The 26,929-nt window shown below is 33.9% G+C and overlaps 1 protein-coding gene across 2 annotated transcripts; it reads right to left on the bottom strand.

Annotated features, from left to right (window-relative positions):
- Window positions 1-72: 72 nt before the first annotated feature.
- On the bottom strand, window positions 73-25,060 carry LOC149775924 (Na(+)/citrate cotransporter-like). 2 transcript variants are annotated; one of them, XM_089942982.1, is made up of 14 exons: window positions 24,883-25,060; window positions 18,192-18,341; window positions 17,649-17,764; window positions 12,729-12,856; window positions 9,314-9,419; window positions 7,839-8,027; window positions 7,119-7,247; window positions 5,928-6,014; window positions 4,789-4,893; window positions 4,065-4,186; window positions 3,366-3,502; window positions 2,600-2,761; window positions 2,130-2,267; window positions 73-1,557 (listed from the first exon to the last, which is right to left on the bottom strand). In XM_089942982.1, the coding sequence occupies exons 1-14, from the start codon at window positions 25,012-25,014 to the stop codon at window positions 1,405-1,407; spliced, it is 1,854 nt and encodes a 617-aa protein (XP_089799108.1). In that variant the 5' UTR covers window positions 25,015-25,060; the 3' UTR covers window positions 73-1,404. The 2 variants fall into 2 exon arrangements, with proteins under 2 accessions (XP_089799108.1, XP_089799110.1); XM_089942984.1 differs by having other exon boundaries at window positions 3,366-3,499; window positions 24,883-25,059.
- Window positions 25,061-26,929: the final 1,869 nt, after the last annotated feature.

The following is a 26,929-nucleotide window of genomic DNA, read 5'->3' as shown; positions in this document are numbered from 1 at the left end:
TATAATGATAGAAATGAGGATTTGTCTGGAAATCTCTGTTGTCCCTGCAGTGATAAATCAGAGACACATGCGTAACGTGAAAATATGTTTTATTGGTCCCATACGTCATGATATGCTCCTTCTTGAGCAAACAAAGAACAATTAAAATGCAATATAATCAGCTTCCTTGGATGGTAGCAGCCGTAAAATAATCTCATTTTTCTGATTACATATAATAATAAATTCAAATCAGTCCACTCTTACTAAAATCATAAAGACTAACAAAGTTAATTAGGTGTTTTTGTTTTCTTGGTATTTTTTATCGGGTGTCAGAAACATTAGATAACGTCACTGTCATTTAATTCTTTCAAGGAATCAAAGTCAGATGACGATGCACATTGAAATACGCTACACAAATTTAAGTGCATCTTGAAGGATCCAATAGGAGCTGTTGGTCATTAACAGTCCTTGAAGACTCATTATGTTGTCTACATTCCTGAATGGGGATCACCGATAACTCTGTCTGTCGCTAGATGGGGTACGTATACAGTTGTATATCTGGATTGGTTCTGCTTCAGATGGCTTGTACAGCAGCATATATTTTAGACCAGTAAACCTTGAGGTTAATGAAACATACGCCATCCGGAAATGCAACACATTGGTATGCTTCATATGTTTACGGACCGTACTGTTACCCACGTCTTGGATTGTGCAAATGTCAACATCTTGGAGACCGTGAGTTCTCCGTTCAAGAACACATTTCCACAGGACAAAATCTATACCACATTTTGTAAACAATACCTTTCATTTCGCTCTCTATGTCAGCAAATACAATGGTACTTCAAACGTTTGTCAGTAAAACAATATCTACCCTAAAGATGAATTGGTTTAGGTGTTTCATCAATAGCTACAATTTTGATTTAAATAATATGGAGTCTTACACAATCTGTGACTATGATAACACATAATCCATTGGCTTCCCTTTGAATATTTTGATGTTACTAAAAACACAACAACAAACCATTCTAAACTTCAACGCAGGTTACTAGTTTCCATCGCAGATATAGCAACATTTACAAGGAATTGTTTTGTACAATGAAGCTAAGTTGTCGTCACTTCTTCCTCGTTACAACCAAGTAGTACGAGGTAATCCTATATCGATTACAATACAAACACAATCTCTAAGCTTTCAATAAAATTTTCTCCGCTTATTCGGAATACATATGCCTGCATATATTATAATAATCTTGAATACATTTCTGTAAAAAGCTTAAAAATGTACAATTGTCTTTATATATGAATATCGATGTCTTCCATAGGCTTACTTGCAGAATGTTGCAATAATAATCAGTATTGAATCCCTTCACTGTGAACGTCCCTACTAAATGTGTACACTATCTTGTATCGTATAAAGGAATTACTGAGCTAAGTAATGGTGCTATAATTCAACGTGGTGTTGGTTTGTTCCCTGAAGGCAAGTGGAAAACTGTCGAGGCCGTAGGCTGCCACAGCTAATGTACAACTCATCGATATAAGAATCAGCACAGCAAGAACGTTCACAACGATGCCTATTTTCAACTGAAAACAATATATAAATAAATAAATATATATATATATATATATATATATATATATATATATATATATATATATATATATATATATATTAAAATACTTGTAAAAGGTTAGGTTACGGGGAAAGATTTTATCATAAGATTAAATCTAGTCATCTTATTTCATCTGGTAATGGAGTTATGCATATTTTCTTACATACAACAGTCTGATTGATATATCTAAACCTTATTTTTCATCTCATTTTATTCAACCACGCGTATGCTATCAAAAATGTAAACTTAAGACGTCAGAGACTAAATATATCTAATATCAATGATAGCACTGGAAAAGGGATACTAAATATTTACATATTTTCTGCTTTCTTTGGACATAACATAATTATAGGACGCAGATGAAAATGGGTCCATGTACATATGAATGTCCGCTGAACTTCTCATATTCGTTTTCAAGATTGTATAGGCTTTATTATACATTTTAGGTAATTTTGGCTATCTTCCTGCGTTAAGGATGCTAAACTAGGTCCGAATAATGACATATTCACTAGAATATTGCAGTATAATGTCTGTAGGACTTACCATGTCTTTCATTTCGAGATATCCGCTGGAGAAAACTATGGCGTTAGGAGGAGTCCCTACCGGAAGTACGTATGCAAACGAGGCTGAGACAGCAACAGGTATCATTAGATAAATTGGATTTATCTCAAGACGAAGAGCCTGAAAATAGAAATTCAAAGTTATGTATATGGTAAAATGTGTTAGTGTCTTCGTATCAGTCTATGTTTGTATATGTTTATGCGTGTGTGTGTGTGTGTGTGTGTGTGTGAGAGAGAGAGAGAGAGAGAGAATTTTGGAGCTAAGATTTTAAATCTCATATCTTTGATTTATCACCCCAGTGTGTATAATACGTGTGATAGCGTGGTATTTCTTCATCCCCAAAACAGTCACTATTTTATGAAATAAAACTGCCATAGAAACATAAGGATGTCGAATGTCTGAAAAAGAAATGGATAAGTGTGTATTGTGCTTTTGCTAAAAGCTGTACAAACCAGATCAGCAGCGATTGGCATGAATACAGTTGCTGTTGCAGAATTGCTGGTAATATTTGTGACAGCGGCGACTACAAAAGCTAGAATAAGAGAGATAACCCAAGGAGACAGTGTTCCCAATACTTCAAGTTTGGTACCGATCCAATCGGATAACCCGGATTTCTAAAAATATAAAGCAGTTGAATTTGATGTTATACACAAGCGTTTGATCTCTCCTAGGTCACATTCATCACGGTCTTGATACAAATGCTTAGGAAAAGGAGTCAGTGGATGTAAGTTACAACTGTAGTCTTTACGAGTTATTGTATAGTTCTCGATCTCCTTAAATTAACGAGTTGAAGGCTTGAAATCTGATAGCTTTGTACATCCTCAAACTGAAAATATATAATATGACTATATCAAACTAGATGTACCGTAATTGTATTATCATAACTGTTCAGTAGTTTTGCTATGTGATTTTCATACATTCCTGACAGTATAAAATTGATCACCTCTCCGGTTAAAAAGTAAAATATATCATCAACAGGCACTAACAACTCACAGAGGAGTTAATCTGCCATACCATACTGTATATGGTGTCCTTGAGTATTTTTAATAAACAGGTGTTCTATTCTTGACATTGGCAATGATAATCCCATTAATTGTGCTCTCTCTTTATATATATAAATATATATATATATATATATATATATATATATATATATATATATATATATATATATATATGTATGTATGTATGTATGTATGTATGTATGTATGTACGTACACTGCATCCATCCGCCAAAGCGAATCCGCCTCCCATTAACAGCACAACATCCCAAGCTATCGCCTCGTTTACGATTTTCCAAGTTAACAGTGGTGTGTAACCTTTCTCATTAAACAGATTCGTCTCCGATTTAGCTACTGAAAAATTGTTGGTTTTTGTTATTGATGGAAACAGATGACATGTTGTCAGTAACGAACACGAGAAAAATTATTTTCATGACCATAATACACTTGAGAGTTATTAATTAAGGGAAACAATTTTCATATTACAACCGTAGACAATAGTAACAATGCTGTGGCGATGCATGACTATTTCCAAACTAATTGAAGCCAAATTGTTAAGAAATATTACTTTCGTAAGTGTGGGTTCTGTTGAAGCAGTTGCTTGACGTTAATTTTTTGTCATTTTTTATTGATATACTAAATGTAGAATCATACAATTTGTTTCATTTATATACCAACAAATTGTACATTAGACATATTAATATTGCACATGTTTTGATTCCATACCAATACTACATCGATCGAAAATAGCCTTAATAAACATTTGTGTGCAGGCTCTTGGCATGTGTGATTTAGTTTGTCTGAATCTGATTATATTGTGTAATCATATACGTTTGTTGCCTTTGCTTTGTTTTTCTTTCTTCGTTTCTGTTTTCAAATTATAATATGTCAGTTATTTAGTATGGGTAAAATGTACCATTAGGTTTAGCCTCTCGATCATATTTCCCAAAGCAGCAGTGAAACCATCGTGGAGGGTATGCAGGAAGTACAAACATGATGACGGATACTAAAATGGCTGGAGTGGAATCCTTCACAAAACTATCGCGAAGAAACAACATACTTGAATTTCGAAAGGAAGTCAATCCCAGAGAGAGAGAGAGAGAGAGAGAGAGAGAGAGATTGAAAACTATATTGTTTATGGCCTGCCATCTTCAGACCTAATAATCCTGATTTAATTTAAGCTGGAAAAATGAAACAATTAAATATATCCGAGAAATGGCTACAAAAAGTTAATTATAACCTTTGCTATATTTTATCGTGCTATATGAATCACATGAAACTTTATTTAATTTAGGTCAAGATACCAACTTAAAAATGTTGACTTAAGGTCAAGGTACATAGCATTTTGTATACGTAATTTCAAGTGACAATCATGATATCATGAATATCAAGGACAACACACATTTGTAATCACTTCGTCAATGAAAACTGGCATTACGTCTGAATGTTCCAGAAATATGCATCCATCTGATCAAGCATTATGCTTCCAAGGAAATGACAGAAAACAGGCCATCGATAAATAGTTATTATTACTACACATACTAAATTATTACTACTCTTACTATATATGCTAAATAAGACCATAAACTTGAAGAAGCTGGTGAAGGAAGAATAAGAAGAAAATAATAATTATGATGTACCCGTTTGGAAATAAAGATCCCCATCCATCGAAGAATTGTGGGTCTCTTGTTATCCAAAGAACAGCAAGTAGAATGAAACATACGGCAACGACAACTTCTGCAAATCTTAACAGTAGATATAATAGTAATAATAATAATAATAATAATAATAATAATAATTTTGGGATCAGACAATACTATTTTTTCTCAACCTAAAGAATCACGATCATAAGATGACGGTGGTGGAACTAAAATCACGTAACGACACACCCGTAGCCGCCACACAAAATAGTTCATCGGAAAGATTTCGAATATAAATTATGTCAGATATAACTAAAATGTTATCAGATTATTAAACTGAAAGTAATTTTTCATGTTGGAGACACTAACACCGAGGTCTAATATAAATGTATTCCTCGAATAATTTACATCTACAGAAGGGACGTGATTAATAGCGGTCAACCGGTTTATTAATCTGTATGGTTTGTATGAAACAAGCACAGTATTTTTCCTTCAAATGTTTTTTTTCTTTTATGGATATCGATCTCTTAATTTAGAAGATTGCATTTTTTTTTTGTTATCAACCAGATATTGCAGTAAATTAAATATAGCATCAAAGTAAATACGCAGAAATGGCAATAATGGGGGGACTCAAGAGAGACAGAACCGGAACTACTAAAATGGAACTGTGGATCCGGTACGCACATGGGAATGTTTAGTGCTTGCTATTTCGCCCCTTTTATCTGACCATATCAGTCGTTAGCGTGTTTGAAAATGAATGAGTTAGTGGATAATGGTTGACTTGCCCAAGTCTTGTATCACAGAGGCAACATTACGTAGCGAAACAGAGTTTAACGTTGAAAGCAATGCTTACCTAGGACTGTTGCAAGGAATGCAGTAAAATGACTTGCTCTAATTATAATCACATTCAATACATATAAATGTCAGCTATTTCATTTTATCCGCACTTTGTGTCAATATTTAAAAGTTAGCGTGCATTTCGACCATTTCATTCCCATCGCATAAACTGTTAAATTAGTGGTCGAGTTTATGAGTATGCTTCTGCCGACGGTGCCTGTAAAAACAAAAGAACAGCTACGTTATTTTCAGTAGATTTACGGCAATCCTAGTGTAGGTATTAAACAAAGAAACAAAATTACGTCATGCTCCCTAAACTGGTATATTCCATCCTTAAATGTTTCTTCACTGCGTCCCACGAACGATTGTCTTTTATGCAGCATAAACATCTAGTAGGAAGAAAAAAAATTGTGCAGTTTTTAAACTGTTTAAAACATAAACAACTAAACCGATAGTTATGCCAGACTTGAAAGGAATAGTATATGCTTCTTTATAAGACATATAATGTATAGTTCTATATATCTTGCATTACTCAATTCAAACCATTGTACATGTTTTAACCAGTCAGCAATGAATTAATGATGGCACAAATATGAAAATCTGAACTACTACAATTCAACGGGACCGACAATTGAAGAATTTAAATATAATATATTAAGAAGTGTCATTGTGGACAAGTTAAACTCACGGGGTGTTCTTTCCAAACTGAAATATCCGATTTGCCAAAATGTAAAAAGTTTAATGTATACAGTTGCCTGCATTTTACAGCAAGTTACCATTTCTTTTTGATTCTGTAATTTTGACTTGGATAGCAAAACAACATACAAAAGAATATATTATGTTTATGTGTTGTGTTTGTTGACACTTGTTTGGGAATTCCAGTGAAAAATGTGTCCGCACATCTAAAAAGTGGCTTTGTCCAATTTCTCTGATTTACTATACAGTGCTTTGTTATGTGTGTCATTATATATATATATATATATATATATATATATATATATATATATATATATATATATATATATAACCAGCATTATCATTTCGGTTAGAGACTTTTAACTCATCCTCTATGAAGATTCGGACCTGGGTAAACTGCACCCATCGCACACATCACCAGAAGATAGTGTTGCAGAGTCGGTGTTATAGATATCCATGCATAGCAGACTCTGTAATATCATCTTTTGATGATGTGTCTATGGTCATGATGGTATAGGCATGTGTGCTTGCATGCAAGGTGATGGGTGCACGGGTTCGAATCCTGAATACAGTACAAATTAAAATCCTTTAATCTGCATGACAATATTATTTATTCGTATTTATAAACTTTCTGTTTGCATTAGCGAGCATTATTTTGTATATATCAGGGTTTTCGATATGTATTGGCACCAAAACCAAAGATCGATATATCCATCTATACAGGTGGATTCACAAACAAGTATGTTTATTTTCCTTCCTATTTGCATTTTTGTCTCCTTGGGAAAAGAGCGACGTACCGTTTCCTGAGGTACCAAAATTGCAGCCAAAGCCAAGTCATCAGGAACACGAGGAAAGAGGTAGGTATTCCGAAGATCAGCCAGCTGGCAAACGTTAAACCAGGGTCTATATTATAGGGTCTGTAAAATCTATTCGAAAATAAATTCTTAGAGATGAGTAGTCATAAATAATTGAGAATGAAATAAAAGATGAAACCAAGAAAGAACCATGTTATTATTGTGAAATATACCAACGTTTGGAAAAGGGCAATTCCTACTTGCCTAAATGACCATCGATAATAGTTTAAACCAAAGACAATAATAGTTCATGACATCCACGATGATAATAATTTGTAGTTATCGCAATGATGTTATAGTTTTTACTTTACAAAATATGCCAGTCACTCATTTCTTCCTATCTGCCGCGCTTTATGCTCTGGCACATCTGGGTGCCTTACAGTTTAGGAGCCTTCCAGCAGGTAAACATAACACAAACCCGATTTATACGGAATTACATACCTTAATTTCTCCTCCAGTTCGTTTGTATCAGTAGCACTAAAATCGAAAATTTATTTTAATTATAATGTGCAATGATTCAAAACTTTGCATGGCTATGTGACGCTCTCGTTACATTGTCATGTAGACTCAGCTTTATTTGTCATAGTACAATTTCGTTTTCCATGCATTTTGATTGGTTTTTAAAACGTAAAGGAAGGTCAAATTTACATTTTGCCTGCTTACTTATCAATATGTCCTTTTAAAATGATATTAGGAGGAGTACCAGTCAGTGTGGCTACACCACCAGCATTAGCTGCATACGCTATACCCAGCGCGAAGATCTTAGCTAACTCGTGAAAATCCCTTTCTTTCTCAGTTCTGCTTCTCGGTGTATATTTGGTATTTTCCTCCTCCTGATTCTGTGAAATGCTCCTGAAACATAATAAATGAAATTCTTAATATAGGTACATTGTTAAAAACATTTGAACTTCGGAACACTGAACTAAATTGCATGTATGAAAGGGAACGACATACATCTATGAAGAAACTGCGCAGTTTTGAACCATGTCTTTTGTTTGATATCGTTGTAAATATGTTCATATAGCTGTCCAAACCTCACTGTGGTGGTGCAGTCAATGAAAATGAGCCAATAATCAATATATTATATCACATTGCATGTACCTGCAAATAATGTTAAAGTTTACTAATGGGAGTGATTTCGATACCATGAAGCAGGAGGGTAGTACTTCAGATTTACATTCAAGTTAATGCCGAGAGCGGAAAGATAGTCAATAAAGTGACTTTCATGCCAGGAGCGCGAGGGAGGTAATGTTAGTGATTTAAATGCCAGAAGATGGAAGGTACTATTGCGATTTTCATTAAAGTAATAGCCAGAAGCTGGACGAAGGTGAATATAATGCCAAGAATTGGAGCATAACAATGAGAGTGACCTTAATGTAAGAGCATGCTACGTTTACTGCGATTTCATTTAAAAGTATTCATTTTCGTGATTGTTGTTGTAGTTACAATTTACAAAGTTATAAACGCAACTATAGTCGCAACTAACAGGAATCCATCTGTGAGGTTTAAAGAACTCTTGTAATATCAGAGGCATTCCAGACTGCCATTTTCTTCAAAATTGCGAAATCAAATTCACACGAAAATGCTATTGCTAGATTGATCTCTACAGTAGAAATGTATGTCCAAAATCCTTGCTCATGTTATGTATTCACACATACTAGATGGATGGGAGAGTTGTTTAATTCTAAGCAAGATTAATTCCATGCACATCGAAACCTTCAGAACAGGGCAGCTTAATATAAGATATATAAAACAGCTGATTATGCATTTTTGCCACGTTATTGAAGGGTGTATCTAATTGACGAAAATTATTTGAGACCATTATTTAGCAAACATACAGACATACCTAACTGATAAGTAAAATATATAAATTCTCCTTCTCAAATATGGCTGCTTAATAAAGGCTGATTTCAATAATATTTTGATCCACTAGAAATTGACTAGAAGGTGACTGCATAATGGCTTATCTTTATATGAATCACGAAAAGGAGACTGCACCATTCCAGTACTGTTCGTACAGTAAAATGATGTAAGGAACCTCCAAAACGTGATTGTTGAAGTCAGGTGATTGCGTAATAGATGTTACCACTAAAGAAAGCTTGTGTGTCAACTCATTTCTAAACTTTATATCCACTTACCTCAGTGGTATTCTTTCCACTGATATCCCATTGAGCTCTATCGTCATTTCCGCTTCATTGTCATCTTCGTTTCCGTCTTCACCGGAATGGTGTGCTTCCTCTATGTCTATCGGATACACAAGAATGTAATATGCATATTCAGATTCTTGACTGACCAAAGACCTTTATCGGAACTCTTTAATCATATAGGTTCAACTGTGAAAGGTGAATGAATGATGACATAACAAACAATATAAGTTTTACGACTGAATCTGGGGAAGAGAATTTCAAATATATATATATATATATATATATATATATATATATATATATACACACACACGTGGTTAGATATTACTGGATTAATGTTCTTTAGATGATATTTGTTTAGACATGACTGCGTTAATATAAGTAATATGAATATTAATTTTCACATACATTTTTTATTAATATTATATTAATATTTAATGGTTAATATTTCCTAAGCTAACCATTATGTGATAGATACATCGAACTAATGCAAAGTCTAATGCAAAGTCTAAATGTAAGTAATGGATGCCTAAGAATTATCAACTACTTCATTTATTACAATTGCAAGGTATTGTACCAGGTAGTATTGTTTAATACTGAAACCTACTGAAATACTGAAACCTATCGGATGCAAAGTCAACAGAAATGTAACGAAGGAAATTAAAGCGAAAGTGCTATTGTTTATGATTTTACTGGTGTAATTGTACTTTTACTTTTAGTAATTTAATAATGGCCATCAGATTAAAAGAAATAGGGAATGGTGCTTATTATCCTGGTTCCAGGACTCAGTTTAAAGCTATATTGAAACCAACACTTTGCAACTATTTCAAGATGAAACTCTACCACACTGAACACTATTATTTCACATACAAGTCATTAAATATCTTTGATAACTTACTATTCAAGATCTGACAGCGGTTACCATCTCATAAGACAAAACATAAAATTGACCCTGCATGATAAGCAGTATAAAAGCAAATCCTTATTTGTTTATCACTGATTAAAACGAGAAAATGAAAATGATAAAGGTTCAGACAGACAAATTAATTTAAATCATTTCACATGCGTTTCGTTTAACTGTTATATATATATATATATATATATATATATATATATATATATATATATATATATATATATATATATATATATAATCTTTATCTACTATATTATATACATTGTATGTCATTTTATAATCAAAATTACAGGATAGTGTACTTACTGTTTTATTCATTCTAATCGGTTTCTTCTCCAATTTTTGTTTGTGCAGGAAATGTTAAAATGTATCGGATTTAGATATTTATTGGCACTTTACAGACACTTTTGTACTGAGGTACCATACCCCCCTCCCTCTCTCTCTCTCTCTCTCTCTCTCTCTCTCTCTCTCTCTCTATATATATATATATATATATATATATATATATATATATATATATATATATATATACATCATATATGAGCTGCCTTTTGGAAAGATAACCAAACAGATACAAAATAATTTCTTGTCAGGGAAGAAAGTAATATTATTCGTGTTATGTGATATATGAGAATGTTGAATAATTCGACAAATTAATATAATGGTGAGGAAAACTTGAAAAGAGTTGGAACAAAGGCAATAACCGACGCACACATCACTGGAATAGATATTTTGACTCTTCTGTACAGTGCGGCATTAATTCTACTGAAATTAGCATAGGCAAAAATACAATTAAACAAATGAAATCGTTTAAATGATATTGCACTTAGAATTGTATAATGTCTGTCTCCGGTATTTTGCGATTAATGTCAACGAACTAATAATATTTACTGTAACTAATTTCTTTGTTTTACGCTCATAACCCAGGATTTAATACCTGATATGACAGCTAATGCAACTTCAACAAATGGCAAACTTGATTCAGCAGGAATGAATTTAAAAGAACACTCGATACTGTTTACGAAAGACATATAATCTGAAACATTGATATATAAGATCATATTTTTTTCTCACGTGGAACTAGGCGAATTATTCTTTAAACACTATATATGTTTTATTGACAAAAATCATACACGTAACTCATTAATGCAAATAATTACAGATCAAGATAACACCTGGCTTGAGTTATGAAGTAAACATTATAATTAAGTTCTTTGTACTGGTAAATTAGCAAACATTCAACGATGTATACCACTTCAGATCATAATAAAAGAAAATGCACAATTTTTGGTTCAGAAATAGCCTGGTCAACATTCAAAACAAGCACATTAAATCTACACTGTTTTCCTGGTTTCCATTCAGCTGAATGGATGATAAATTACATTGCAAGATTTTCAGATTATAGTGTTTTAGTGAGCGCGACAGATATAACAAATGGTGTAAATAATTAAACAATCTGACGGAAAACGAAATATGCATCTGAAACAAATATAACATCACAAGTCAACAACACACTGAAACTTTTACCAGAACACTAAAGCATAGTTTCTAATAGGCCACTGTACCATCTTGGTGGATACAAAATGCAAAAGAGGAAGCCAGCTAACACAATTGAGTTACAGTTCAGTGGGAGACTACTAAAGAATAGCTTTGTGGGTGTTAATGCGTAAGTGGACTTGTGCCATAAAATACCTGCATGGGAATGTCATGTTTGTAATGGTCTTTTATTCAAAAGATACTTAGCCGATGGAATATATATATTCGAGGAAAACGGCGAGCTACCGGTCATGAGAATGTACGAATGAACGTAGTTTGATGCTCTATCAATTTTCTTTTTAACTTTCGGGTTTTTGGAGGAAAGAAAAAAAAACAGTTCGACTCATTCTTTATGCGTTCACATGGCATTGTTCCGTTCATTAATGTATTAGACTGAAATAAGTTTAATATAGTGTAACGGGTGCAATATCGTATTACATCATTCAGTTCTAATTTTAAGGGTTTAACACCTATGTGAATCTAATTAGCATTGGTGTAGTAACTGAACAACCAGAATATTTTCGAAACTTTTTCAACATCAACCGTTCTCAAGCAGTAAAATATTTGGGTGCCCTTGGCCTATGACTAAAATGTCACGTGACGTTTTTGTCCTGTTGAATTTTTTTTGTTGTCCTTTGTATGAACGGGTTATCTCTCTTGAAATTGTTTTGACATTGTAAGGTCAATGCATGGTCACCGTTTATTTCATTTATTGCATTAAAGCTGTAGGCTACATGAATGGTCCTAGTTAACCATTGCCGATATCTTTATCTTGAGAAATTTTTAACTGTGTAAGATAATCAGAATGCATAAAATGTGCAGAAATGTTCTCTCTCCCTACTAATTATACATATTATTTGAACTACCCCTTAACCGGACCATAAACCATCTACACCAGAAGATTTGGATCAGTGTGTTTATACGTATATCTATCATCAGATAATACGACACTACCTGGCAATGTAACATCTTTGATTTGTTTAAGGATGGCGTTTAGAATAGGCATCATCATGGAGGCTGTGGCAGTATTACTCATCCACATGGATAGGAACCAACATGGTGACATGATTCCAAGTAACAACCTGAAATGATACATGACAATACAATACTGACATGATATGACACAATACTAAAATGATGTCACAAAACTGAAATGATATGGCACACTACAATACTGAAATGATATATCACAATAATGTAATTATTCAGAACATTTATATGTAGGCACAATATATTTATCACAAGCGAGGTAGGTTGATACTTTTGGCTAACATTACCGCGAAATTCGTTTGAATATCTTTTATGGGGTACCAAATTTATTGGGTTCATGATTGGTGTAAACTCACGTGGACAAATCCTTCTGCTGAAACATCAGGGCTCCGTCCTCAATCTACGGGCACCAGGGCCCTAAATACATTATGCGTTTCACGACACTAACAAAACTGATACTCATGAAATTCAACGAATGCGCGCAGTTCACACTCAAACAGTAGCGGAGAATGTGTTGATTCTTAAGCAGTTACGTGAGTAAATATCAGACATATGATAGCAAAATAAATGAATATACCCATGGGATGTTAAAGCGTGAAATTACAGTCACGCGTGAAAATAAATGAATTTACCGAACGTGGACACAATGACGTAAAAATATAAGATCTACGTTCCAAGTGATTTCGAATGAATTATAATTGTATTCGGAGCGATCCCATTCGATCGCATGGCAGGGATCCGCAATATACAAATGCAATTTGTTTTATTTCGAGATAGTCAATAGTCCTATCGATACTGGTGTTTGTATCTATGTGAATATGTATAGTAACTAGAGTAGAACTCTAAATTGAATGTAATGTGCATTAACTAAACATTTGTTTCATACCGTGTTTAAGGGTAGCATATCTATAAAATGCCATCATTTCTTTCCTCTCATTTGATGTTATCAAACGTCTTCCCCGATCGAATAGATCCAGCCGGACTAAAGCAGTATTCCAAGCGTAATTTAGTGTGAAATTTCTTGCCGAAAAAATCTAGTGCAGCTAAACTGCATAGCAAGAAATGTCCGGCGTGAATTAAATTCTAGGTGGAAACCAGCTGAAATGTAGCAGGAATACAACATGAAACCAAGGTTGATTATGCATTTATTTCCAGCACGAATATGTAGAAAATATCCCTGCTAAGAAAATTTAAAGTGCCATAAATAATTAGGAGGAATGTCATGCCTGACAAGAAAATTTCAGCTGTAATTCAGCTGAAATGTAACATTCAGCTGAAATGTAACATTCAGCTGAAATGTAACATTTAGCTGAAATATGCAAGAGAACACAGACATTTATGAGCAAAATCAACATGTGGATTTTGTGTTTGTTTTGCATTGTGCTCTCCAATTCAAAATATGACTTCTTAACTGCCTACAAAAATCATCAATAGCCTGACACTGGGTAATTCATGTACTGAAAAGAAAACATATATGTGTTCACATCATAAATGCAAAGTTTAAATCAGCATTATTCTGGCAGATGCAAACATGAACAAATTTTAACGAAAAGCAGTATGTCTTTCAGAATCAAGTAAAAACACATTATATAGAAAAACAAATAGTACCACACAGTGACCTTTAAAAATACAATGTAATGTGTACGAATTCATGCAAGAAGAAATAGTAGTACCTATTAATTTTTCATATAACATACTCTTAATATCATAAAAACAAACATTTCTGCATTAGAATATATTACAACACAGCACATGCGTCCGTTTCAGGTATTCTGCGCCTTTTAGTGTAAGACTATTGCTGTTACACAGAATGACCCAATAGTCTGCACATAATGACATAACAGTTCATAGGCTGGTGTGATTGTAAAATGGGACACAGTTCATAGGCTGGTTTGATTATGACATTTAAAGCAGACTAAATAGTTTATTGTCAACTATTGTGCTATAAGTTCAAGAAATTATAAATAATAATTTATATTACATAGTCAATGAAATTAACAGAACGATTTAAATGTTTTCATTAGACAATGAAAAATCTATACCTCCTTCACTAATCAATGGGTACATCACCAAATCCCTTCACTTGCCAATGGGTGCATGTCCAAATCCCTGCACTTTTAAATGGGTACATCTCCAAATTACTTTACTAGCCAACGAGTACATCTCCAAATCAGCTAAAATAAAATATGGGCAAATCTCCAAATCCATGCACTATTCAAATGATACATCTCCAAAATCAATCACTAGCCAATCCTTTCACTAGCCAATGATTATATCTCAAAAGCCCTTCACTTGCCAATGAGTACATCTCCAAATCAGCTACACTAGAATATGGGCAAATCTCCAAAGACCTTCACTAGCCAATGAGTACGTCTCCAAATCAGCTACACCTGAATATGGGCAAATCTCCAAAGCCCTTCACCATTCAATGGATTCATCTCCAAATTCCTTCACTAGCCAATGAGTACATCTCCAAATCCCTTCACTAGCCAATGAGTACATCTCCCAGTCCCTTCACTAAACAATGGTATCCATCTCCCAATCCCTTCACTAGCAAATGGATACATCTCCAAATCCCTTAACCTTTCAATAGATAAATCTCCAAATCCCTTCACTAGCAAATGGATACATCTCCAAATCCCTTAACCTTTCACTAGATAAATCTCCAAATCCCTTCAATATTCCATGGGTGCATCTCCAAATATTCAACCTTTCTGTTAGATAATAATGTTCAGTTCAATACCGATACCTAACATCATTTCGTTTTACTTGTTTGTAAATTGACAACCGTAGACATCAAGTATGCACTAGTCTAACTTTGGCGGTAGTTTATGTTTTGATTGCTTGTTTTTGTTCTGTGGACTTAATTGGTACCTTGAACGTATTATTTACTATATAAAGCCGCCGAAATGAGAGCTAAGTGCCTTTCTAAAAGGACATACTTAAGCTACCTTTTAAATAAGAGCTATAAGGCGATACTGCGGATCCGGGCGGCATTCAGAGCAGACTAAATGTCAGTAATCTGTACTTGTGTAATGCCGACATATGATAAGAATAACTGTAGTATACATAACACATATTAGAGCTTCATAATTTTCCCGCGCTGGAAAACATGTCGTTTTACGTCATGTGTGAGACTTCTCCTATTAAAGATTGGATCTCTGTTGAACACCTAATAATATTCACCAAGTAACAGTCTCTCAGTAATGATTCACCTGATAACAGTCTCTCAATATTGATTCACCAATTAACATTGTCTCGCACCAACGATTCATTTTGTATTTTGTAAGAAGGAAATTAAATACAGGATTTTAAAAATGGCAAATAATGTATTGTCAACTTTAGTGAATATATTGAAATTTATTAAATCTGTGACGATAAAAAAAATTGATTTATTAGATTGTCTGTGGATGAACTAAACAAGCTCTCGTGCCCATTTGAAAGTATAGATAATAAATTTGACGATGTGGAGGTGTCAAATGAGTCACAAAATAATCTTTCAGCCATGCAAAGGAATGAATGTGATATCAACAATGTCCACAACATACGTCAGAGAAGTCTCATGTCACAAGTAAGTCAAAAGAATACATTCGATACAAAAGCAACTGAAGAAGCATCTGCAATTTCCTGAAAATATACTTTATTGTTTATTTTTGCTAATCAGAGTTACACGTGTCCAAAACTTAATACACAGCGCGAAATTGTTCTGCAGTTGAGATAACGTTTCCAACATAAATCCAGTCAGATTCAAAATAAGCATAATTTAGTTGAATCGACACAAAAACTAAGTCACTCCATTCCATGCCAAATGGAATAATTATTTCAGGATGCATTCATACACGATATGACGTATTTTCAGTAGATTAAACCATGATTTAGGTTTGAAATAAACGAATGAGCGCGGGAAACGCCTAAGAAGTTCAGAGGTCACTGGGAGGTACTATTCGCGCATTAATAATGTTACCGTGTATTGTTGAAACAACAGTTGCGTAATAAATTCAATTGCTACTTCAGATAGCATGTTCTTTTTCTTATTTAGCCTGAGTCAGAAAAGCAAAGTATGTTATTTATAACGGTTACTACATTTGTATGGGGAAAATGAAAACTTTATTTTCTCTTAGTAATACTGTATTCCTAAGGTAGAGGTCAGAAACAAATATTGTTCATATTTACCATACAAATGCGATAATATATAAATATTTATTGATGACCAATAAATCGATCATAATTACTGATACTCAAACACATTGATCATATATGAATCGAGACATTCCATATAGCAATCATATGTGTTGATAAATCCATGTATCCATGTATCCATTATATATATATATATATATATATATATATATATATATATATATATATATATATATATATATATATATATATATATATATATATATATTCATTGATAATGACCGATGATAGGCAATATTATATACTGAAAGTCTCTCTACTGGGAAACAATACCATTATGTTATACCGTTATTGAAGGTATGAGTAGGGTAGAGTTTAATGTTGTTATAATTTAGCTTAGGAGAGGTGGGTGTAAATATATGGTTCGTTTTTCATTCATTTGCTTTTACAATAATAATCATATTCAAGAACTTGTGCTTTATGTCTTCGCTAAATCCATTCCAACCTATTTTCATTCCATTACAAGTATACTGCAAGACATACAAGAAATAATAATGCAAGGTTGCTCAACCTTTGATGCATTAATCCATCAATGTAGTTAGATTACAAACGTTTAAGAAAAGGTTTAATAGGGACATGTGGGTAGAAATGTGACACGATCAAAGACAATCAGTTGTTATATACACAATACATTTATTTCAGACTGGAGCATATAACTTTACCATTTGGTTCAATCAAACTTACCATCTGGGCTCCGGTCCTACGATTGTTAAAGCTCTAAGCGCTATCCTTCTGTGAAGATTGCATCTCTCAACCGCAACAGCAACGATTAGACTTCCCAAGAACAGCATTATGGTGTCCTGTAGAAACAGAAAAAGATTTTATTTTGCAGAAAACCAACGTTGTCTTCTATCTAAAAACCTCTTGTCACAGAAATTTGTCCTGAATTAATTGAAGGTAGCTTTTTCAAAAAGACAGTGTATTTGCTATCAGCAACATTGTTTTATTACATATAAAGAGAATGAAAATTTTTTTATGTTCATTATCGCATAATTAATACTATAGTTTCATATGAAAACGTACTTTTAATAATAATTACCCATTGATAATGTGCTGACTCCTTATCAAATACAATTTTGGACTAAAGGTAATCTAAATGTTTTGACATGTAAGAAACGCGATGCATATATGCTAACTAAACAGTCAACCGTATCATGTTTATACCTATCTCAAGGTTTAAAAAATGAAAATTATTTACAGCGTTAAAATTCTTGAAGAGATGCCTACCTCAGCATAGTTGAAACACACTTCCCTAGCTGGCATGATTTCAAGAAGCGGAAACAAGAAGATGGGAATCAGTGAGGTCACAGCGATTGGCATGACCTCTAGAACCCAAAATGTCCCCATTAGGAGGACTACATATGCCCCTTTGGATACCTAAAATAAAGGTAATAATAAGTAGATTATTATGTTGGATCTTGCTGAAGAACGGAAAGTGCTTTTAAAGAACGCCATTGATGGCTACATTAGCACACCTTTACTGACAATTTTACTTTGCATGAATTTCTGGATTGTAATTACTACAGTATTCGCACAATCCAATGAAATAATTTTTTTTTTTTATAAAATAGGTGTCATTGATATAAAAATGCACCAAACCTACTCATTGCATTGGCCAGTTTATAATTTCCAGCCATTTTATTTAGTAACACGGTACCCATATTTGCATGGGTGAGTCTATGTTTTCAAGCAACAGACGTGACGTTTCATCGTTAATCTCAACACGTAATTTCGTAATTTTTGGAATTGTATTTCTTCAAGAAATGTGGACAGGAGCTCTTCCTTTTTATTTGTTCATTTTTGTTTTCGTAGAGTTATTAAAACTAGACACTCTAAATATTGGACGCAGACGCCTCAGTTTTGACTACACTTGACTCTTCTGGAATCCAGGAAATGACAGTGAGTAGTCTACATAATTGTATAATGATCGAATGCTTTGGTTTGCTTTGAAACGCCAAGAAGCTGACAGTGTTCTGGACCCCCTGATGACAATGAAGTTTTAGACCTTTTTTTATCCCAGGTGTTTTTCATTTTAAAATCAGTAAGGGGTACAAACAAATAAGAACGGGTGCGAATACAATGACACAAGATTTTGACAAAAAATAAACTTAAAGGTGTACATTTTTTTACGAGCCTCATCTCTGAGAATTTCGCAGTGTTTGATAAAGATAGGAACCTATTTATAATAAACAGGACGGGATCACTAAACACATTTCGTTCAATATAAAATTAGGTATTTCCGTATTATTATGCATACTTAATGCTGCAAAACGGAATTGTACCTATTTGTTATTGGAAGCATTTATTCATTATATTTCTCGTGAACAGTTCTTTGGCTACCTTTTCAGGAGCATGCAGTTGATATAGAAACATTTAAACCACGTATTGTGTGGATTTTACTTTGTTAAGTCCCTATTTTCGTTTTGCATGAGTTTTATCTCTTGTCATGTGATATGCATTTATTATTTTATTTATTTTCAAATTTGTGTCAGAAGGGTTTAGCTTCTTCGCGAGTATTACAAGGTTTGTGATTTTTCTATTTCTTGTTACCTAGAATTGCCTCGGAACTATACAGAAAAGACAAAATTAAAAGTGCAGCGACCTCCCATTGATTGGAGTTTGAGAATCCGTCCATCGTGCCTCAGACAATAAATCATTAGAGAAGGATAGTTTACTATCAGGTCATCAATTGTGTTCGTCTGTCGCTAATAATAGTATCATACTAAAATGTAAGAAACAAAACTACAAAATTCCATTTAATTGCTGCAATGAAAGTACTGTTTTGAATATTGTTTATCACCGCATCTTTAATAGTTGGCTGTATTATGCTTTGAAAATATTAGCTGGACCTGGCTTTGTCGGGTATCAAAACCATGACACTTGAATTACGAGCCCCAGTCTAGCAAATGAGCTACCGCGACTCAGCGAAAGAGAGAATTAGCACTATTATCTTGTATGACTAGTACACTATAGTAGTTATTCTCTCGTACATTACTTGTAATATACTGTTGAAAGTGAAAGTAAGTGTTATGTATATTTTATTTAAGTATATCTGATTTAATATATATATATATATATATATATATATATATATATATATATATATATATATATATATATATATATATATATATATATATATATTTCAATTTAATTGTTTGCAAGTTTTAAAATATGTTGTTGGTCTAAATTTCATTATATGCCAAAATAATGAAGTTATGTTTGTTGAGAACTTAATACATTTTTTAGAAAATAGTTTGACTTTGACTGTTCACTTTAGTAAACACCAGGTGTTGACCTAGATCCTGACCTTGATTCAAAAATTAGTAGCAACCACGCAAATAAGTTCTAATTTTATTTTAAGATGATTGGTGGTTGTCGAGGTCATCATGGGACTGTATGATTTAATATGTAAACAAGTTTTTTTTCCTTAGAGTAAAATGATTTGTTTTCGTCAGGGTCATGTTAAGCGTACGTGGTATAAACACGATTACGTGACACAACCATTTCGATTTCGCAACTTTGGGATTTTCTAAACTGCGTTTTAGAATACGTTATAACCTATGTTTTGGAGATATAGTCTCAGTTGGGCTTTTTCTTTACACTGGAATGTCTTGTGTCGATTGGAGTTATTTCAAATTACTTGGACTCAAAAAGATTAATTCTTTTCTTCCTGGAAAATACGTGTGCTCATGTGAGATTCTTGAGCAAAGACAGCTCTTATAAAACAAAATTATTCAGATTTCCAAAACCGGAGTGATCTTTCTTGATTCTTCAAGGAACTGTAGACTTTAACACTACAGGTTACAGCATATGTCATCGTCTTCCAACTAGGATTCTTCGATGGGACTCAAACTGGAAATCATTAGAACATTTTATTATTAGGACTTCTAAAATTTTATTTGTGGATTTTTCTTGGATTATTTGTGGCTTTGATTCTTAAAACCGTTAGTTCATATTTTTTCATTATTACATAATTTTTTCCAGGGAAATAAATTATTATATTTTTCAAAGCATGTTGTTTTCAATCTTTCTTATGTTACTGTTTATTTGAGCCTAAACACGTAACATAAGAGAAAGTCGGACATATATTGTTTTCAAGGTGTATTTTGTCTCACTGTACTTCGGACGCGTCAGGACTTTTTCAGCATGGTAGAGTTACATTAGATGCACGTGAATATCGTGGACAGCGTAATAGCTTAACTGGGTAAAGGCGCAATTTCGACACAAGGTGATAAACTCTTTACTATGGATTATAAGGTGATATACAACGCGCTACTATTTCTGTTACACAGTGTTAGGGCTGTTGTTGAAGACGGTTGTAGCAAAGCAATGATTACCTGATGTGAATGACATATCTAGTTTCTCACCCATGCGACAGAGAAATCTAGCTGTTTTGCTAGCCGTACTTTTCTTATCTTCGTCTAGTCATCTCAGACCAATCGTCTAAGTCAGTGTGTCTACGCGCTCTTAACTACTTTTAGAAAAGAAACCCTTGTTGTCGTCTGCTGTGCCTGACGTAGTTGTACTAAAATCAAACAACAACAACATCAACAACAACAAATATATAACAAAAACATATTAACTTAAGGTAACTCCATCTTTGAGAACACCACATAAAAACACATTTCGAGAGAGACAAAGACACAAACGCATACGACATCGAGCTTTTTGGTATTATGCTAGTTCGTTCCACACAGACTGGTCAATTTTATCCTATATGCAGGCCTATATCAGTACATTTTCGAGCCAGCGTCATTAAAGTGGTATATAAAACATGCTTTATTCTAGTTTTGTTAAGTATCTCCATTGTGCCCCGATTTAATCAACAATGTGCCTACAATTTTTAATGGCAAATAATGCACTTACCAGCCAGAAGGAATCATTTATCCGTCAACACATTAATCCATAAGCAAATTTTACTGTAGCACTTGCCATATTTCCAGGAAAGAAAAAACATGTTCAAAGAATCCGTGAACTTGAAACTTTAGCACATGGTTATTCGCTACAGTCCGTTTATAGAGGGGTCTATTATACACGGGGCAAATTTTACAATCAATATTAAAGACAACACAAGTATGTCACAAACAGTTTCACCTCCTCCAAAGAGACGTGGTATAAAGCGCTCTCCGTTACGGATCATTGCCATCTCACCTCTGTCAGCGTGGGTTCGAATCTCGGATTCGGCCAGTGTGGGTATGTGAGAAAGCTTGCCAGTAGCTTCTCGTGTGGTCGGTGGTTCTTTCCAGGTTTTCCCGGGTTCTTCCTCCACCATTAATACTGGCCGTCATGTATGGCCTATCGTGTGATGAAAATGGCGTTAAACCACACAACACCAACACCAACAAATCCTCCAAAGAAAAGAATAGTTGTATACGATAGTGACACAGATCTCTAATTACCCATGAATAATCTAAACCAGATGTTACTCTTCGTTACATCTTGTGCTAAGTATAACTACAGTAGAGCTGAGGAGCCAATATAGACTTATTATTTACAATATAACTTTCCAAAATTGGAACTGATGAAAATAAAACAGTTTCTTGTAATAAATATTAATATTTATTGTCAATTTCATATAACATCCATATATTAAATGTGATAATACCTCATTACTATGCGACGTTTTATGTTGTTATATTTCTTTGCTCACGCGTATAAACTGTGTACTTCGGACGCAACTGTCACAATACAGCCCTAATTAACATATTTATATTCATGCGCCGCTTGTAAACATTGGACGTGAACACTAGTGAAGAATTCTTTTTACTTTAAAGGAAAATATTGGGTGAGAAAAATAATATACGTTGCGGTTTGGACCGAGACAAGGAAATCCCAGTCGCGGGGTTACATTTTATGTCTCCCCACTCGGGCAAGCCTCGAGGGGAGAAAAATAACATAACCCCATGACTGGGATTTCCTTGTCTCGGTCCAAACCCCAACAGAGATTCTATATTTCTCACCCATGCAACAGGGAAATATAGCTGTTTTGCTAACCTTACTTTTCTTATCTCAGTCTAGTCATCTCAGACCAGTTGTCTCAGTCAAGTTATCCACGCGCTCAGAACTACTTTAAAAAAAATAAACCCTTGTTGTCTTCTGATGTGCCTGACGTAGTTGTTTTAAAATCAAATAATAACAACACAATATATATATATATATATATATAACAAAAACAGGATGGTCAGTTGTATCCAATATGCAGGCCTAGCTCAATACATTTTCAGGTCAGCTTATTTTAATCTAGCTAAAGCTACCTAACTAGTTTTAAATACTTCGTGTGAAGCAAATTATATACTGGTAGCTACATTTAATGACCCTGACCTGAAAAATGACTGCTACAGATAGGATAAAATTCTCAATGCTTTGTGAAATTAACTATGGCAGAAAACACGTATCCATGTACATAGACTATATAGCTATACATTTCATAGCCTCCCAACCCTCGTAACAACAACAGAAAACTTAGTAACAACCAGAAATGTGTTATGTCAAACATGCTTTATTCTAATTTTATTAAGCATATCCATTGTGCCCATGTTGAATCAAAAATATACCTACAATATTTAATGACAAATAATGTACTTACCAGCAAGAAGGAATCATTTATCAGTCAACACATGAATTCATAAGCAAATTTCACGGTAGCACTTGCCATATTTCCAAGACAGAAAAATAAATTTTCAAAGAATCCGTGAACTTGAAAGTTTAGCACAAGGCTATCCGCCAGGGTCCGTATTTGGAGGGTCTTTTATACACGGGGGTAATTTGACAATCAAAATTAAGGACAACACAAGTATGTCATAGTTTCACCTCCTCCAAAGAAAAGGAGTTATATACGATAGTGACACAGATCACTAATTACCCGTAAATAACCCAAGCACGGACACTCATGCTACATGTCAATTTTCGTTATAATAATAGCCTATACACCACAACATAGGTGTGGGCCCAGTATCGTTTCATTATTTACAATATAATTTTCTAAGTCCTCCTAGACATATTTGTATTAATGCACCTCATGTAAACATTTGCGCGTGAAATATATTGCAAAAGTGACGAGTTCGTTTTTACTTTAAAGGAAATTATTGGGTGAGAAAAAGAAGCTATATTGGGTTTTGGACCGAGACAAGGAAATTCCAGTCGCGGGTTAAATCACATGTCTCTCCCTCGGCAAGCCTCGTAGGGAGACAAATAATGTAACCCATTGACTGGGATTTCCTTCTCGGTCCAAACCCAAACATAGATTCTATATTTCAAGCTGTAGTCACTTTCATTAGAAAATTTCACAACTTACCTAATGTGATCTTATGCTATGTTTATCTCTCTCTCTCTCTCTCTCTCTCTCTCTCTCTCTCTCTATATATATATATATATATATATATATATATATATATATATATATATATATATAGAGAGAGAGAGAGAGAGAGAGAGAGAGAGAGAGAGAGAGGGGGGGGGGGAAGAGAGATTCCGTGTACGCAGTTGTGTACATAAAGGATCTAATTTACTGCTTCACTATCGAAACATAATATGTGCTTTTTGGGTAGTGTTGACTGGGCTTGTCGTATTCAAATTTCATAGACTCTTATGCATCGAGTACTTCGTCGAATAAATATGCACGGATTATAGCCGACATTTAACTAAAGGTTGGGGATAGATTTCCTTCCGAACTGGGATATTTTCTTCCTCACATTGAGGCGAGTATTTTCCATCTAATCGTTTGGATATGATTAGTTCTTTTCTACTGCACGATTTCATTTTGGAACTATCTGTGGGGCCAGATTTGTGTTATATATGAACAACAGCCCCCCCCCCCCCGAAAACTATAAATGTATGACACAAAAAAATGAACGTATGTTTATACATAGCCTTAATACTATTTACTGGCTAAAAGAAAATACCATGAGATACTAACCTTTGATTTAAGAACAAGTGGTAATGGTAGAAGAAGAAGAGGCAGGAGAATCACTATGAGAGGGTCTTTCCAGCTCCTTAGGGATCTACAACAACCTTGGATGCTCACGGTCATTCTTGTACTGTGTTGCATGAATACAGAACAAACACTGAATGCTTCAAATTACCTTGCGTCACCATATATATCAGGAATATGCATGATTGTATCATGTGATATAGTCTAACCCTTTACAGGTATTTATTTATTCTAAATTGTTTGAATGACTGCTTCTGTCGGTCAATTTTCATATGAAAGACAATATACCTGTAAATAGGTACTATACTATATTATTATAATAGATCATGATATTCATTTGTTTGTTGGTTTTTTTTTTTTTTTTTTTTTTTTTTGGGGGTGTGTGTTGCAAATTGTATGAAAACACGATGTAACATATTGCATCAAGTAGCAGTAGCCTGTTGAATCGAACATGGATGTTGCGAGAGAGAGAAAGTGATGTACGCATGATTGTGTGTATGTTTTTAAACGATTTACTGCTTCAGATGATATAGGCATGTGATAAATCTAAACGCTTATTTCTGTGTAAATATGAACCGCGGTTGGAATTATAAAGAAGCAAAGTCTGTAATATAGTCAAATATATATGCATTCTTCGCATACGGTTCAGTACACATAGGTTTGTCACACGTGTAGCCATTTTTAGACGAACAAGGTTTACAACCGTTTGATAAAACCTGACAGCAACAACAAATGATACACGCCGTATATACACAGAGAATCATCGTAGTCATCACCCGTCTGATTTTTAAGGCATAAATCAAACTTTTAGAATGAATTTTTTCCTCTGTTGAACCTGTATATTGATGTGAAAATCTGATTTTTATAAACATCTCTTAGAACTCGTTACACGGGCGATCAAGTTTGAGCAAATTAGTGATATTCTGATTGATGAATTAATTCCATATGTATATGCATACATGCTGTGTGTGTGTGTGTGTGTGAGAGAGAGAGAGAGAGAGAGAGTATTCACAAGTTGATTTTTTACAGCAGAGTTATATTGTTTTCATGAGTCGGACACCTTTAAACATGTACACCTAATACTCTTAAATTAGAAGCTACATGCAAAAATCTTCACTTCTGACTACTGGGAAAAATTTCGATTTAAATGTTTAAGGCTAGTTATGGTAGTTAAATGTTGGTTTCGAAATAATAGGGAAATATTATTATTAAAACAGAGTATAGATTGATATTTATTGAAAGTTTAATCAGTCAATACCACTAACTAGGTTACACTAATAAAACAGACTTCATGTGATGTGTGTTCTTGTACATATAGTAGAGGGGTGCAAGTTATTGTCAGAAAGAAAGTGAATGAAAACACAGGGTCTTGTCTTATTAACTTGTTTGATGAGATTGTAAAATTAGATGTGCATACACCAGTCTACTCTTTCCGACAGAGTCGAGAGGAAGATAAGAGAGTGAAAAGACAGAAATCCATAGGTCAGTCTTGCAAATATTACAAAGTCAAAGTATATGGGTAACATACTTAAAACAAAGACAAATGTTGTGTTTGATGCTGGCCACTTTCGTGACTTTGTATTGAACATAAATGATATTAGTGAACCAAACATTTGCTATGTATTTACAGCATAACCTAACGTGCTAACAAAATGAACTATGAGACAGCGTATAATACAGAAATTTGTTGAGGCTGCAATCGCAGTAAACATGATTGTTTTATACTGAGCAGACTCAAACTAAACTGAGTATTTACATCAATATAACTTTGAACAAAATATATCAAGTAACGACGCTAACAAATGAAGCACTGAGACGAGCGACATTATAAAAAAACGAGGCTGCAGAAGTCGTATAGCCTTGTAAGAGATTATTTGCGGATGTAACAGTCTAAAAACCGAACAAATGGAGAGAATAAAACAATAAACAACAATAAACAAACATATCATTAACAACACGATAGCATATAACAATTATATACAGGGAGGTATTATGGGGTGGAGGTGGGAAAAAATTCTACCATAAAAGAAAA

Source organism: Sinohyriopsis cumingii, chromosome 19 (assembly GCF_028554795.1).
Source record: "Sinohyriopsis cumingii isolate HCF-2022 chromosome 19, ASM2855479v2, whole genome shotgun sequence".
NCBI classification, from domain to species: Eukaryota; Metazoa; Mollusca; class Bivalvia; order Unionida; family Unionidae; genus Sinohyriopsis; species Sinohyriopsis cumingii.
This window is presented reverse-complemented; position numbering and strand designations above follow the sequence as displayed.